The sequence below is a fragment of the Rissa tridactyla genome, chromosome 4 (genome assembly GCF_028500815.1).
Source record: "Rissa tridactyla isolate bRisTri1 chromosome 4, bRisTri1.patW.cur.20221130, whole genome shotgun sequence".
Taxonomy (NCBI): domain Eukaryota; kingdom Metazoa; phylum Chordata; class Aves; order Charadriiformes; family Laridae; genus Rissa; species Rissa tridactyla.
Window position 1 is genome coordinate 10716173 of NC_071469.1, and position 17956 is coordinate 10734128.

General features: G+C 36.4%; 1 protein-coding gene across 12 annotated transcripts in view; it reads left to right on the forward strand.

Annotated features, from left to right (window-relative positions):
* PPFIBP2 (PPFIA binding protein 2) overlaps positions 1-17956 on the forward strand; it is a 117828-nt gene that overhangs the window by 17351 nt on the left and 82521 nt on the right. For 11 of the 12 annotated variants that reach the window (XM_054198217.1, XM_054198216.1, XM_054198221.1 and 8 more), the window contains exon 2: positions 7409-7506. In XM_054198217.1, the coding sequence (XP_054054192.1) occupies positions 7440-7506 (67 nt within the window). In that variant the 5' untranslated portion in view covers positions 7409-7439. The remainder of the gene's footprint in view (positions 1-7408; positions 7507-17956) is intronic. The other variant, XM_054198218.1, reaches the window with a different exon arrangement.

Genomic DNA, 17956 nt, shown 5'->3' on the forward strand with positions numbered 1-17956 from the left:
GCTGAAGGAAATGGACACTGTGAGCAGATTTGAAAATAGGACCTCCTTACATTTCTTTGAGATATCAAATTCTCTGTCTGTTAGCACTAACCTGCTTCAGTGAAACAGCTGTTTTCAGACTAATATTCCGAATGGTACTTGCAGAAGTTAATGCAAAATCTCTCTTTCATGGTGCTCATAGACACTTCTGTATCCCTAGTGGAATTTATACACATACATTTAATAGATTAATAAAGTAAGTTATTAGTAGTGCTTATTCTGCTGACTTGGTTCCATAACAGCTTTGTGGGCAAGAAGAATGATTTCCAAAACTTACTAAAATGCAGGAAGGCAAACAAAAATTAGCACTAAGATTTCCCATAAGGGACTGGCCTGATCCAGCAGGTCCTCATGGCCAGGCTGAGAAGCCTTTGCTTCAGAGAGGTTTGAAAAAGCCTGAGAATTATTTATGAACCATAAGGAATGTTATTGCTAATTCTCAATTTTTAAAGAATTTTTCTTCCAGGCAGTACAGTTTGTCTAAATTTTTAGGATTTTTATAGAGGATAGCTTTGAATACATTTGTTAATCATGTACACCTAATCTCTCTCTCAACTTCTGTCAAAGTCTTGTCCTCCGTTTTACGCTAGGGCAGAGTTCATTCATGCATGAATTCTGTGTTTACTTTTATTACCATTTCTCACCTTTCAGTTTACTAGAGCATGAATTTACTTTCACAGGATCATTCATTATATCATTTCTCAGCTTAAGTTTTTCAACTGTTATGTGTTTTTGTTGGGTTTTGCTTGGTTGTTGTTTTTTTGTTGTTGTGGTTTCAGTTTGGTTTGTTAAATATTTTTTTTTTTTTTTTTTTTGGCGGAAGGTGGGGATGCAGTTTCCCAGGCATTGGATCTGGAGTTAGGTAACTTAGAAGACCTACTTGAAATGTTGATCTTCATGAAAATTTGAAGCTGTGACCTTGAGGACAGTGAATACCTGAGATTAGAAGGGAAAATAAAAAACATAGTTTATTTTAAATGTCAGAATTCTAGGGGTCTAACTATTCTTAATTGTAATATTTTTACACCTAAATGTGAACTGTAGTATCAAATATGACTTCTGTATGCCATTCATCTCTGCATTTATTTTAAGATCAGAAATGTTCATGTTTTGGTTCAGAAACTTTCCTCTTGTGTATTTTACCATGTAATGCTTTATTTAGTTGAGGTTTATATCCAAAGAATTTATTCATTGTGGTTTTTTGAAATTTTAACTAGCTAGAAATTTGAACTAGTTAGATGACAACTGAAAGAAAATACTTAGGGGTTGTTTTTTTTTTCATTTAGTACAATAATAAATAATGCAATTTTAGTTTTGGTTTTAAGATTTGCAAAGTCGGAAGCTATAACGTTTCCCTTTATACTGTGTGTAACACAGAGTAAACTTAAAATATCTGATAACAATTTAAAATTAAATTAAGTGCTTTTTTAAGCTTTTATGAACAATGTTTAAAACAACACTGAAGGAATAAAGAACTTTCTACAGTTGATAGAACTGCTATAGGGGAGCTGAAGAAACCTCCCTTTGCACATGCCATTCTGTCGGCGTCAGCTTTTATATGTAAGGATGAGACTTTGTACAAACATAAGTCAGGAAATTTGGTTATGGTACCAATAGCAACTGTAACTTAATATCCATGAGTCCTGTGGAGGAGTTACTATGAGGTGATTTGTGTTCTTAAAGTATCATAAAGTATCAGCCAGATCCTTTAGCATACTGTTAAGCATGCTTTCTCCACCCCCCACCCCCACCTTGAAATTCAGACTTGTATTAGAAAAGGTAATGGGTTTATTTTTGAAAACAGGTGTTTGGCTTTGACTTTGCTACTTCGTAATGCAGTAAATTTAACTACATTCAGTTCCCTCTATATTTTAAATCAAATTATTTAGTATAATATGTTTAAAAGCACCATAGTTCTTAACTGCTGGTCACTCTTAACTTACATCAGCAGCACACAAAAATGGTGGCTTTACAGTGCCAGGGTAATACCCAGCTGCCTGCATAAGTTAGTCTAGCTTATTTAGTTAATGAGTTTAGTTAGCTCATTTTCATCTTGGAGGTATTGTACTAGTACTGTGCTTCACCTCAGGATGCCCCTTCATATAAGGACTCCCAACAATATGTTGATTAGAGACTCTACCATCTACCTGAAATAGTTCAGTATCAGGTTTTTGTTCAACTTTGGCTAATCTGTATTTCTCTCTAGAGCTTCCTCCTCCCCCTGAGAGTGTACGCTTTACACTTTCTAGCTGAAAACAAATATTTATTTTTTTTTATTCCCATTCTAGTTATTCTTAAAAAAAAAACTATAGTCTTGTTTTTATTTATTACATAAAGGGTAATAAACGAAGGAAGGGTTCTATTTACCCTTCCACCTATTCCAGTGAAGCACATGAAGGGGAAATAGGGCAAGTAGTGTCTATATTAACAAATAAATTAAATTTAAGCTATAATCAGATGAATAGGATTTCTGGCTGGGTAGTCCTGGAGGATGCTGTATAAATAGTGTTCCTTAGGCGGTCATTCTAGCGATCATCAGAAATTCTTCTTCTTCTGTTCCCAGCAGCTGTGGATGGTTATTTAGGACTAAGGATTAACTTAATTACAGAGGTATGCCAAGTTCTAAAAGGCCAGGATCCAAATATGTATTTTTAACTTTTGTATTTGATGGTGTCATGAGAACTACTGAGCCAGGTTGAAGAGATGAATCGGCAATTGTGTTCCTGTGGGGTCACTGGATACAGTACAGCATGTGGCTCAGGAAGAAGCAAGGTGGGAAATGGCGGGGGTGGAAACTGTGCACATTTGTTCATTCCAGCTCAGGACTCGTCTTGCAGCTGAAAAAAGCGTGGAGGACTTCTGAGGCTTACCCAAGCCACTTGAAATTTCATTATACCATTAAGTACAAAGGAACGTGATACTTGAATTTGAATCTTTAAGCAGTTTACTAACATGTATTTATTCAAAAAAAAAAAAAAAAAAGGTGGTGGTAGTTAGTTATTAGCTCTGTCTTCTAAATGTAAAAGGAATTTGTAGGCCACCCAAGCCATTAATATTAAGGCAAGATCTGGATTTCAGGAGTTCTGGTCAAAAAACACACCCCTCTCCATGACTGATAAAGTTGGCAACCTCATTATTAGGAGCAACCTTGGAAAAACATCTGACTTATGAGTTACCTAGATGTTGACATTCTTATCTCTGGACAGCTGCTGGTTCAAGGCAGCCATGAAAGATTCAAATTTAATTAAGGCTTTTCATAATTCTGAAGAACATCTTGCTCATAGTGAATATGGCTGTTAAATATTACGTTCTTTCTGGACACAGTAAGTTATCGTTTTACATACAGAAAGTAGGTTAAGAAATTTGCAAGGTATATTGGCTCTAAGCACAATAGTTCTACAAGAGATTTTCATTTTATTTGAAATGCAAATCTCAAATTGGGATTTATAGGGTAAAGCTAGCTGAGCAAAATAAATTTAGGCATTCAGACCAGTTTCTCTGTATGCACTTCCTGGAAGATCTTATTACTTAGGTAATTACAACAAACAGGGTTGCAATATCTTTGTATGTGGGCTGGGCTCTAAATTAGTATGAGCGTGTGGCTCAGAAGGGATGATAATAATTTAGACTTACATCTGTTTAACAGTAAAACTTTGGCTATTAATAGTGAGCAATTTTTACTGCTCAGGCAAAAAAAAAAATTCTTTTCTTCTTAGGGACCTGAAAAGGTGAGTAGATTGGTTCTTTTATTTTGCTGGTATATAAATTAGTCTAATAAATCCTTAAGGTTAGAATTTGTACTGTAATATTAGAGATTGTTTTTGTTCAGTCCTTACCAAAGCTAAAAAACCTTCTTTTTTCAAAATATATGTTTATTTTTATATAGTCACGGTGTTCTGCATCTGTTGATGTCATTCAGGAATGAAAGCTGTAAAAAGAATTGCAGTTAAAACACCAGCAAATAGATGGATCCTGTTTGAGGCATTCAGTATGCCTTGGGATTGATACAGGTGTCATGTTATTAAATAAGAATTAAAAAATAATCCATAATTGCAGATATTTCTATAGAACTGCATCAGAAATGGTGACTGAAAGCATATGAGATCTAACAAGCTATTTTCCTAATATTGCTCAGAACAGTCATACTGTAAGAAGGGAGTGTCTGGGAAAGTAAGACTCGCCTGAAGCACAAGCAACAGGTCTGTCTAGAAAAAGATGTTAAGCAAGTAATATTACATTATCGCTCTGGAGCAAAGAACATTGCTTTCATTAATAAACAGTTGTTTGATCAGCAGGTTTTACTCTTGCTTAATGCAGTTAAGCAGCAAATACACCGTGGATACAGGTGACAAAACAGGCAGAGTGTGGAGGCTGGGAGGAGACAGAAGACTTAGTTCTGGTGGTATTTTTCAGCAAAGCTTTCTGGTTTGTGCCAAGATCTTGATTGAAGGTTTTTCCATAAGTAAAATTTCAAGTTTGTAATGTAATATATCAGCATTTTCTGCACCTGTTTCACTACAGATAGTCAAATACTTTATTTGATGTTTAGAAGAAATGGTAGTCCTACATTTCTTGTTAATAACGACTGTGTATCACTCTAGCTGCTTTAAGCACATGGACCAGTAGTTTACAGCGCAAATAAGAGCATGCAGTGCAATGTAGCAATGGAAACTCTATGCTATTTTTAGTGTTTTTCCCTCTTTTTCTTCCTCCTGAGACAGTCTGCTGTCTTAGTTCACCAACACAGCTGGTGGCCATAGATTTCTGGGAGAGTGGCTGGTGGCCACATCCACCAAAGGAGCAAGGTGGCCCAGGTGCCTCTTTGGCAGCTGCTTACTGTGGGTGGATTTCCTCTCACCGAGGAGATTATTACCCATGTTATGGTTGCTTTCAACTAGGGGAAATATTGCAAGGAAGGAGGCTCGTTGCAGTTGAGAGTAAGGTATTTCCAAAGTATTTAGGGAATCTACTGAGCTACTGGTGGGTAAATGTGACGACAGAAGATGGAAATCTACCAAAACCAACAAATTGAAGCAACAGAATCAGAGGGAGTGTCTGTAAAGTTCACATGTGTGAGCATTCTGAAATTGTAAATTTCTATCAGCTGTCTTAATGACTTTCCAGATTATTCTGAGTATAGTTTGTGTTATTTACAATACCATTAAAGGAAATACTTGGGTCAAATGCATTTTGGTGAAATTCAGTTACATTTAGCATTGTTCATACTTAAATTATTCTTTTGACAAAAATGGAGAGACCAAAACCAACCATTCATTTACATTAATCTTTGCCTTGGGTGACTCTAAAGATTTTTCTTCCGTTTTCTGAGAAGGCATTCTCGTATCGCTTTTCAGATCAATTTGATCTGAAGTTAAATAAGTTAAATAAATGGTAAAGCTCAAATTATAACATAGTAATTTCTGACTCTTATTCCTGCATCTGTTCCTCTAGATAGTGGTGTTGTATACATTGACTGGAATGGGACATAGGACACACACCTTTCTGATAACACAGAGGTTATTAATAAATTAACTTTCTTTGTGTATATTTCAGCAGCACTGTAGAGAAAAGCCTGTGTCTCAGGATTCTTAGTTTGTAAGAGAAGCCAATAATTTTGACTTGTTAGTGAATTTTTTCCATTGCACTGGGTTTATTACTGAGATTGAGTATTTCTTATGATGCAGTAATTTGGATTCAGCCTTAAGTGTTGTCCTGCGTACTTTTAGGGATTTATTACTTATTGTCTGACAGACCCTCTGAAACAAAAAAATGGGTACGCTTTTTTTCTTTAAAGCTGACTTTATCCTCTGGCTACTGATTCTACATTCCAGTCCTTAGGCAGGCTCCCACTGAGAGAGTAAATGTGGGTGGTTTAGCTACCAGTCATGTCATTGATCATGGTGGCCAGTGTCTGAATTGTCACTGGATGAACACTGCACAAAAGTATTTTCATCTATGTGAATTGCCATTAGAGATTATTGTAATATTTATTTAAATTCAAAGTAATTGAATTCTTAGCATAGGTAACTGAATGATAAGTAAAGGTTAGTGAAATTTCAGTGGCATTGGAATAATCAGCCCCACAAACATATGACTATTGCCTATACACGTACTGACAACCTGCATCATTTGAAGGATATCTCTAGCCATTGTCAGACAGGTGTCTTTTGTGGTGCTTAGAAAGCTCTCAAAATCGAGCAGTTCTGAATCATAGATTCAAAAACTTACTTTATCAGGAGATTGAATGTCAAAAGACTGAATTGCACCCTTCATGGAAGAGAAATCGTATTCCATGATCCTTTAAAGGCTTTGTCAGTATTTTGAGTTGTGTGTTAGAGCACTGCAAAAGTTATGCACGTGTACGATCCCTATTCATCACTGTGTGGGCACTGGTTTCATACTTCAGTGATGAAGTGATGTGCAAAAGGGCCTTATTTCATAGAGAATTTTCTCACTGGCAGTGAAATAGACAGCATAAATTCTTTTGCTCTTTGAAATGTCATCTGTTGACAATAGTGACTGCTACTTGACTAAGAATCCAGCAAAACCAACTCACAACCAGAGACTAATTTTGGAACATTTTGTCCTTAATGTCAGATGGTAACATGAATGTCTTTCTTTAATCCTTTTTTCAAGAGGCAGCAGTAACTTTCATACTTGGAAGCATGAAACAGAAATTTCATACTTGTGGCATTTTGGTTATCAGAATGGAAAGAACTGTATTTTCAGTGTCATGAAAGAATTGGTAGAAAGATTGAATGAGGGAAGGAGGAGTAAAAGTGATGTGAGAATTGCTGGACTTGGTGTGCTGTAACGTAGAGGTCAGATATGAAAGCCATATGAGATATAGTTACACCTGGGGCTGAGCCAGCAACAGGTTTGTATCTCTTCATTCTCTACTCTTATGGCAGCAATCAAAAAGCAGAGCTCCTGCAGAGATCTGATTATGGGTTAAGGATGTTTTTCACCATATGTTCATTCTTTCATTGAAATCTAGTCAATCCTCTTACCCCACAGTGCAAAAGGTTGAAATGCACTGAACGTTGAATCTATAAAGCCATTGGTAAGGATGAAGGATAGGGGGATCTCAAGCTTCCAGGATTTGAGATTGTTTGGTTTTGTTTCCATCTGCATTTCCTTGGTTTAGTAAGATTTATTTAAAAAAAATAAAAATCAACAATGAATAAAACCGTCAGAAATCCCAAGTCATCTATCAAGAATAGGAACAATTTTGCTAGTTTTCATATTATTAGGCTGTATTTTTGCTTGTGTGGACTTTTGTTTGTGTGGCTTAATTTATAATGTAACAGTGACATATTTTCTATCAGGTCTGGTTTAGTGTAACACATGATCTCATCTGTCTTTTCAGTAGAAACTTTAAAGGTCTGAAGAAATCACAGATGATGGCTTCTGATGCTAGTCATATGCTGGAAGCAGCTTTGGAGCAGATGGATGACATCATTGCAGGTATAATAATGCTTTATTTTACACCAAACTATTATGAGATTTAACTATGTTTGTCTTTTTCCCTCCTTCAGTTTTCCTGGTTGTTTTTTTACTTTTTAATTATTATTCTCAATTTGTCAAGTTCTCTGTGATAGACAGATTTCTGTGGTTCAACAGTTATTTGAAGAAAATTTAAAGTAAAATAAAGGAGGAAAACCTGCAATTCGACCTCAAACATGTAAATATTAAAGTAAAAGAGATTTACTTTGCTCTAATGCTATATGGTAGCTTAAACACATCCCAATTCCTGGGGTAACATTCCATAATGTATGTGTTAGGTTTTTATTTCAGTGTGTCTTTGAAAAAAGTTTTCACCAAGGTTTCCAGGTAGCTGGATAGTATATATCTTTATTATACATACACATATAGATAAATATATAAATTAAAAAAAAACCCACATCATTTTTTCCATTTATGATGTATAGATTTAAAGTATCTCAGCTATTAATAATCTTCATGGCCTAATGAGTTAGAATGCCCTTTTTATTCATACACACATTTATATCCAGGAGTGGAGCTATGAAATTCTTTTTACACAGCTGCCCACTAGAAAGGGATATGATGCAAGACAGAATTTGCTGTCCTGGTGCCCTCACAGTAAGGCAATTAAAAGTTTTCTCTCAATATTACTGCATACAAGAAGAGAAGTTGATTTCTGTGGTTAGGACTCAGTAGCCTTGGGGTTTATGCTCATACACCATTTAGTTTGAGCTCCTAAAAGAAGTATCTGGGCAGGGCCATGATCTCACTTGTGCACAATGGCAAAGCATTCACTAAAGCTTTAGAAATTTAAATAGTGACACCCATGCTGTGCCTTCATATTTTTTTCCCCCTAATGATGAAGATGATGACATCAGCTTCTTGTTCCTGTAGTTGTGCTTCTTCCTGCTCTTCTTCCTGCTCTTATAGTAAAGCTTTCTATCCAGAGACTAATATGGACCTTCAAATATTACCATGAGACTAGCTGTGATTAGGCAAGAAGTCATGAGCCAGGATTTTTAGTTTAAATAATTTCTAGATTTTTTTAATTCTCATCCACATATGAGTCTTCACTTTATTCTAAATTTACAAGCTCTAACAGAATGCTAAGATATACAGTAGTGTAAATGTGAATATGTCACAGATATAATTCCACAAATAACTTTTCAGACCAATGGAACAAGATCCAGGCAAATATACAAATGTATTTCCTTCTTCCTTCTTTTCTTGAATGCAAAACCTCATTCAAACAAGATTTTAACCAACAGAAGTTAATTGGTATTTTATTTTTTCACCTATTTTCTTATAAAACACATAAACAGATAGTCATAGCATTGCACTTCCCTCAGATATATAAAGAAAGAACAAGAAAAGCAAGTCCCAAACCATAATTCATAAGCTAGAAAATTGAAGTAATTTCTTAGCCATTGCAAACCTTGGGTTATGATCGTGGCTAGTGGTATAAAAGAGCCAAAGTAACGTAGAAGCCCATGTCCCTTTATTTATGCTATGGAACCTATTCTTGTAAATGACTTGCATACATCTGGAAATTTTAACTCGGTATCTCCCTTCTGCGATGATTTATACATAGCCCAGCACACATTGGTGATATCATGGGTGCAGTGATGATTCCATTCTTCAGAAAAATCAAGAGAAAGAAAAATAGGCATATTCTATTTAATTTGATTTTCATATTAGACATTTATTTTCCCCAGGAGTTGTCAGAGCTTTGTAGTATGTTTTCTTTTGAAGGAAAGGGTTAAAAAACTTGTCATGATATTGAGGATTTTTAGGTTTGTTGCTGCATAGGATTTCATCTGCTTCAGTCTTTTCTGTTAATAGAATGTGCTTCCAGCATATCTCAAATTCCCCACTATCTCCTCTTTTGAGATATAAACCACCATTCAACAACCAGGTCTATCACCTTCCATATCTGAGCAGTGTTATGTTTTGTTTAGAAAAAAAATCAGTTTTACTTGAAGATGCCATTTCATATTCCCTTCAAAAAGCTTTGCAGCTGTATGGTTTTTCCAGTGAGAGGATAACACTGCTACTCACGGAATCACGGAATCTTCAGAGTTGGAAGGGACCTCTAGAGATCATCTAGTCCAACTCCCCTGCTAGAGCAGGATTGCCTAGAGCACATTACTCAGGACTGCATCCAGGCGGGTCTTGAAAGTCTCCAGAGAAGGGGACTTCACAACCTCCCTGGGCAGCCTGTTCCAGTGCTCTGTCACCCTCACCATAAAGAAGTTTTTCCGTGTATTTGAACAGAACTTCCTATGTTCTAGCTTGTGCCCATTGCCCCTTGTCCTGTCACTGGGAACCAATGAAAAGAGTCTGGCACCATCCTCCTTCAGCCCACCCTTTAGATACTTATATGCCATAATCAGGTCTCCCCTCAGCCTTCTCTTCTCCAGACTAAAGAGTCCCAGCTCTCTCAGCCTTTCCTCATAAGGGAGGTGCTCCAGTCCCTCCGTCATCTTAGTTGCCCTACGCTGGACCCGCTCCAGCAGTTCCCTGTCCCTCTTGAACTGGGGAGCCCAGAACTGGATGCAGTATTCCAGTTGTGGCCTCACCAGTGCAGAGTAGAGGGGGAGAATGACCTCCTTCGACCTACTGGCCACAGTCTTCCCTATGCAGCCCAGGATGCCATTGGCCTTTTTGGCGACAAGGGCACACTGCTGGCTCATGGATAATTTGCTGTCTACCAGGACCCCCAGGTCCTTCTCCTCAGAACTACTTCCCAGCAGGTCCACCCCTAACCTATACTGGTGCTTAGCATTCTTCCTCCCCAGGCGGAGGGCCTTGCACTTGCTTTTGTTGAACCTCATTAGGTTCTTCTCTGCCCAGCTCTCCAGCCTGTCCAGGAAATGCTACTCAGTAGCATTTCCATGAATGGAAGCTCTGAAAAATGGTTGTTGTGAGGCTGGTTCTGGGTAAGAAAATAGGTGTTTAGTGTTGGGTATTTTTTCTATGGTATGGAAAGATAGCCTTGTAATATCTGGCATAACTGATTAAATGGCAATATATGACTGCCTAAGAAGATCATGTATTTCTTCTAGTTTCATGCTAGAAAAATAACTGAGGTCAGAAGCCAGGTTTGGGGGTTTTCTTATTATTTGTTTGTTTGGTTTGGTTTTAATATTCTTTACCCTGCTCCTTTCTTTTAGATTGATTGTGCCCAGAGCTTTTTAGGGTTTAAGCTTGATAAGTAAGAAATAGAATTAAATTGTTCCAGGCTTCCAAACAACATTGTTTTTACCCCCCTCAGTTGCCATGATTGTGAAGACAGTGATACAGAGAAGCAAAACAAACAATGTAAGAAATATTCAACATGAATCAGCAGATTGCACATCCCATTCACAGCTGTTTTGTAGTGGTGTTGGTGCTCGAGCTCTAAGACAGATTCAGGCATGCTAGTGGTATGCAAAGTTTGTTTCCACTGTGCACGTATAGGTCATAAGTAAACTGACAGCCTCTTCAAGACAGTTCACTTTATGACTTCACATTACTTACACTTTCAGTCTGATGTCCACTGATATTCAGTATAATATGGAAAATCCGCTTATGTAAAGATATCTAATGGGGAAAAGAACCATGTTATTTCCCAGACAATGCATCTGTCAAGTCTCATGAATGTTAACTGAATGCTTCACGTATGATTTCAGAATTATGTCCACCTGCACCAATAAAAAATCATATTGCTTTATTCCTTTACTTATTTTTAGTTATAACATAAAGTAAAAGCTCAATTGAGTGGGAAGGTTGTTTACCTTAGTTATTTATTTATTATTTTCCATTACTAGAAATAGGTAAGACATTTTAAGTCAGGTTGACTCAAGCCTGTTCTGGTCGCTCTCCTCTAACAAATGTTCTGTGTGTTCCAGAACTGTTTCTTGAATTTTGGTATGATTGAAGGACCAAGTATTACTGCTGGAGCCTATACTTGGATACAGTTATTATCCCAACTCATCTCAAATTGAGGAACATAGTAATTATTCAAGTTTGATTCTCTAATTCAATCCACTAAGCTTCCGTATGCAATTTGGGCAGGGACTGGAATGTTCTTTTGTCCTGTATGGTGAGACAACCAAATAAGGTAGGAAACTCCTTCAGAAGGAGGACTGTCATGAAACAAACCAGGACTGAGAGTCTTCTAACTGCAAATTTATATATCATAGAATCATAGAATCATAGGGTTGGAAGGGACCTCCGGAGATCATCTAGTCCAACCCCCCTGCCAGAGCAGGGTCACCTAGAGCAGGTTACACAGGAACACGTCCAGGTGGGTTTTGAATGTCTCCAGAGTTGGAGACTCCACCACCTCTCTGGGCAGCCTGTGCCAGTGCTCTGCCACCCTCAGAGTAAAGAAGTTCCTCCTCATGTTTAGGTGGAACTTCCTATGTTCAAGTTTGTGCCCATTGCCTCTTGTCCTGTCCCCGGGCACCACTGAAAAGAGCCTGGCCCCATCCTCCTGACACCCACCCTTTAAGTATTTATAAGTGTTGATAAGGTCACCCCTCAGACGTCTTTTTTCCAGACTGAAGAGACCCAAATCCCTCAGCCTTTCCTCATAAGAGAGGTGTTCCAGTCCCCTAATCATCTTTGTAGCTCTCTGCTATACCACATTATGCAAATATTGGACAAATCATCTATGTGAATGTAGCTGCTCTTAGAGTAGACTGGAAACAGCAAAAAAAACAACTGTTCAGAGATTGTGCTATTTCAATTCACTGTATCCAGACTCCGTAGATATCTTTAGGCAGCACTACATTCAAAGACAGGGGCTAAACTTGACTGTCGGAAACTCACGTAGCTGATGAAAAAGATGTTTCCTTTGGAATGAGGCCTGCATGGGTCCTAGGAGAGCTATGCACTTCTCTTGGCCTCAGATCTTTGCTGTAGGTACAAAATGAGCATTAATCACTATTTTAGAGAAGTGAGAAGTCCAAAGATGTGTAACTTGCATTGGTTAATTTTTGAAGCTTGAGTAGATGTGTATATACATGCAAAACCAGCATTTTCTCTGTTTAATGAGAAAACAGTCCCAATTTCTTTTATTGTTATTATTAAAATATTAGACTGTGGTCTTGTCCTTTAAGGTAAGAACTGGACATGCAAATACATGTTACAGATATTTACAGATCTGCAGTCCTACTTCTAATTTTAAAAGTCATGTCTCTTAGTCCAAATGTTAACATAGCTCATACATGATTCTGATTAATCAACATAAAAAGTCTCACTGCAGACTCTGCATCTCAGTGCAATACAAAATGTATTAGAGTGCATGAGGGTAGGATTGTGAAGCAAGATTAACAAATTGAATTTCATTGGACTTGATCAAATTTGACAGATAGGTCAGTGTTCCCAAGTCTTTTATGCTTCAGTACATCTGTACTGATAACCCACCCTCATAGCTATATAAATTAGGCATGCTAAATGATTAGCCTTATTTGACTAAAATAGCAAAAAGGGCTAATGTGATTGTCAATGAACATGACTTATCCATTAGCTAGAATGACTTGCACTCCAAACAGAGGCTTTCTCTAAAGAAGGCGCCCATATGTCAGATCTGTCTACGCATTCTTTGTTTGAGCTGCATGACTTTGGCATTGCTTCCCTCTGAGGTTTGACCAAGTCATTACTTTCCCTTGTACCCTTTTATTAAAATGTGTTTCATTATAGGACTATAGATTTTGATTATTTATTCTTTGCAATATATCCTAATGAATTACAATAATTTTTATTTTACTTTTATTTTATATCAAACGGCTTCTCTCTGTCAACAATCTGGAAATACATTATTTCCTTCTGTGAATAATGACCATAACTGAAAGATCTAAAAACTCCTGTCACAATATTAGTCTGCTGCAGCTCCAGAGTCTCTTCAAATTTACCAAGTAATCAGTGTAATTATTGAGTTTCCTTTTAACCAGAGCTCCTGCAATTATTGCTTACTGAAAAATGAGAGAGTTAAATGTGTAATCACATGGGTGTGTACTGATGTTTCAGTATTAGTACTGAAAGATTAAAAAATACAAATAATTAAAAAAATCTGTCAAGAAGTTGTCCAAGAAGTGTATATGCTTAAATTCCCTTCTCTTGAAGTGGCAGAACACTTGTGTTCAGTTCATTGCTTTGGCTGCATGCTACAAACCCAGCCACTTCCCACACCCCTGCTGAGAAAGGGACCAGTAGAGGAAATTATACTTAAGAGATGAACAAGATTTTAATTCAAGTTTACTATATTTTCCTCATAGGATCTATTTGCCAGAATTTGAAGGAGAGCCTGTTTGCGGGTTTTTTGGTGGATTTTTTTCCTTCTTTTTTCTTTATTGTTCTGCCCCATCATAATTTTACTATGAAAACAACGGAGTTCAAGTTCCAGAGCTACGCTATGTTCCTGGATGTGTTAGATTACTAAGTCACCTCTAGTTAAGTGATTAGAACTTGGTTTAAAAATGCAGGAGTGGACAAAAAATACTAACACTTTCATTTGAACCCCTTTGGATGGGTTTTAGGTTTTGTGAAATAAGGTTTTCACTGAGTTCCTACATAAATAATAGGAAATCAAAATACTTCCTAGTGAACTCATCCTTTACCCATGAACAGTCATGCACATCATCGCAGGTTTCATTCATAATCTAAAGACTCGTCTCACAGCACTTTAAGTGAAGAAGATAGACAAAACTGTTCAGCTTCATAAGGGACTGAAATTGTCCAGACCAGACAGAGAGCACTTAATCCTATTCTTTGTGATGTGTGTGGGGATGGGGGGGTCTTATTTGAAATACACGCAGGGTGACATGCAACTGATGGGCAGTACAAACCTCTTGTGATTGCACAGAATGACGAGAGACTAGCTTCTATTTTTTCTTTTAAATTCTTATACTTCCAGATATCTCTATATTTTTATCACTTATGTCCTATTCAAGGTTCACAGTATTTTCAAATTCAAAATTTAGTTTCTATAGCAAAGGTGTACAACATTTTTTAATTTTAATACAGAGGTCTTTGTAGAATTTCATTTTAGAGCACTGAATTAACACATAGTTGAAGCAATGATGAGAGAAACAGAATAATTTAAATAATGAGCATTTTATTTTGTTATAGATCAGAGTAATTGAACAGCAACAGCTGCAGTGGTTTTCTCGTGTTTTCTAAATAAATTGTAATTGTGTTAATAGGTTATGCTTCAGTAATTATTACTGTATTTTCTTTTTATTTTGGGTGGGTTTTTTTAATCAATAATTTAGGCTTTTTTGTGAACAAAATAAATAATATCTCTACAGCACTTGTTTACCTTGTTACTGCTTCATTAATTAAGCCGAGCATTTGTGAAGTTGTACTATATAAGATACTACAGTGGCTTTTTGAAACCATTAAAAACATGTATTTATGCATAAATCTTATAGCCACAGAGATATGAAAAAGGAAATTAAATAATAAATCACTTGAAATTGGGTCTTTGATAGAGAAATGTATAACTTCCTGTCATAACAGTTCAAGAAAATTATGTTTTAAGAATATTGTGAGAGGGGAAAAAGATAAAAATGGTGACCTTTAGCCATCCTGGAAATTAAAGGGGAAAATATAAAAACTTAAACCCTAAATATTTAGGGTTTATAATTTGTAGTTCAACATTTATCTTTGTTTTATAACACTTCTTATAGCTTATTAGGTGCTCACATTTAGCTTCAGGTACTCAACTCTGGAAAAGCTAATTAGTTAATTCCTTAGATGTTGTCAGCAGTAACAGATTTGTAACAACTTAAAATCTTTTAAACTTTTAAAAATATAGCAGTTCACTGTCTTTCTGTTTAGTTAATCTGTAATTTTTCATGTCAGCTATCTGTGGTCTTTCTTTTATGTTCGTTAACAACATCTAAGACATGGCCTCAGAAACTGTGTGCAGTTTCATTACAGACATTTGATACTATATTTTGTAGGGCTTTACGCATTCAAGTTAAGACCTTGCGTAACTGTTCAGGTGTAGTTTTGATCTGTGTTTTAAAGGCACGTGAAAAATCATAGCAACTTGCATGTTGATTGTGTATGTGCAGCATTGTCTACTCATTCCTTACCCAGGGTTGCCAGAGCAACCTGAAGTTTGGAATTTCCTCAATTTTGAGTTCTTAACCTTGCAAGAGGTCGTTATTGCTATTTGGGCTACTGTCCCAAAACTTGCTTCCCATACTCTCGCTATCCTAAGCATATTTTCTCACACATAGTGGGGGCCTGAGCACAAGATAGAGAGTGAAGACTCCCTGAATCCTGTTTGCAGTGATGGATTCCCTCTGTAAACAGGGCAGTACTACAGAATCTTAAGGAGCTGAAATCATTGAGAACTTGTTTCCTATGCATACTTGACGATCTTTTACAAAAATAGATGTTTAAAATTGTTTTGCGTAAGATAAAATTGTCCTTTGAACGTCCAAGTCAAACAGTGATTTACTGATCAAGTTGGTCTTTGACTTCCCTTGCATGTGTTCCTGCCTTTCCAGCAAAGCAACGAAATTAAAAGCTTTCTTGAAAATAAGAGTTAAGACTAATTCAAAATGGAGAAATTTTGTCAACTGAAATATGCTACTTTAAATTGTTTATTTCTGACTATAGATAGACAGTTCTGTCAGCATATAACACAAAAAATACAGTTGTGACCTCAACACCTATATCAACATACCAAAAATGCAGTACTGCATTGTGTTTATGCAAAACAAAATCCATACATCATAGGTATTTGTATTGAGTTTTGAGAAGGAATGGAAAAGAAACAGAGATGTAAATAGCTGCAGATGCAGTATGTAGCAAAGAAAAGCAGTTAAACCATGATGGCCGTAACCCCATAGGACTGAAAATCTGAGAAACAAAGGTCCTTTTGTAGTTTATATGATGTGATCTGTTTTTCAGTACATGAGTCACTGAGTTGTTTAATAGGCTAGTGAACAGATTTCTAAGATTTAAATTTAAACAAGTTTTATCAAACACAGGATTTAAGTTCCAAATCACAGCTTCTCATCTTCCTACTTTAAGGCAATGAAACTGTTTTGAAAGAGTCTTTTTAAAAATCAAAATTAGTGTAATTTTTATAAAACTAGATGCCTTTATTTCTTCACAAACTGCATGCTCTTATTTTCCCTGTGCTTTCAGAAATTAATTTTTTTCATGAAACAGTATTCACGTTACCAGTAGCTTACTACTGCTTACTAAAAACAATTCTGGATTTTGTACTAAAAAGATGTATTTGTTGTCTCACAACATTGTTTTAGTTAGACTACTGGTTTCACTGGCCATAAATACACTTTTGTGTGTGTGTAAATAAATTTAAAAAAAAAAAAAAAGAGAAAATTGGTGCAAGTATTTGTTCTTCTTTAATAAAATTTGTTGCTCCTGTTTTTCCTGTGTGATGGAGACTCGGCCTCAAATCTCCATCATGCATAATCCCTCTTCCTTTTTTCATTAGCTGTAAGGCTGCTTAGCTTGTGTTTCTGGATAAGAGAGACCTTTTTGTTGCAGTTGTGTACACAATGCCTAATGTGCTGCACATCACCGCTTAGAGTCTATAAGTATGTAAAAGGAAAAAGGCCGAGTAATTACACAGATAATTTGCATAAGAAATTATAGGCAGTTCTTGAAAATTGTGTCAAGGATCCATGTGTGGCTGTATATAAAGCTGAGCTGAAAATCATCCGAGCTGCACGAAACTTGCATCTGAATATGGTCATTAACGTTTCTAGGCTTGGAAATTTTTTCCTGGGGCTTCCTGCTAATCCAGTTCAACAGTTACTGTTCCCTGTAGTTAAGGATCTAAAAGCAGAGATTTGAGGAGAGGCTAATATGAGCTATGATTCAAAACACACCATTTGTGATGTATTTTGCATCACACTATTAGAAGAAAGATTTGTTTGAGCTACCTCTTCACTCCCTTGACAGAAGGCTTTGGAACGAGGAGGGTGAATTATGTCCCATCCAGACCTTACTATTAGTTTACATAAATTCACATTTTCAAGGCTATCTTCATGAGAAAAAGAGACTTGTGCTTCAAAGAAAATTACACTTTATAGTCTTGAAGGAGAGAGGAAGAACTTGGACAACCAATATGCTCCTTGAGTAAAAACTCAGGTAAAGAAAAAAAAAAACAAACAGTTCTCTAGCAGTATAATGATTGACTGAAAGGCCAGAGAAAATGTATGTTTATAATTTTATTGTAACCACTGTTGGTCAGATATCGAAACTGTTACCTTTGAGTATTTCAGCTTTATAGAAAAGCATCCTTACCCCAGCATGGAAGTAGCTTTTGGGTTTTGTTGTGGGGTTTTTGTTGTTTTTTGCTGTTTTCTGGACTAAAGGAGTCAGCATTTTCAGGAAAATCTCTTTTTAACCAATGTATTCCTGTGTATTACCAGGAATTTTTTTCTAAAACTCAGCC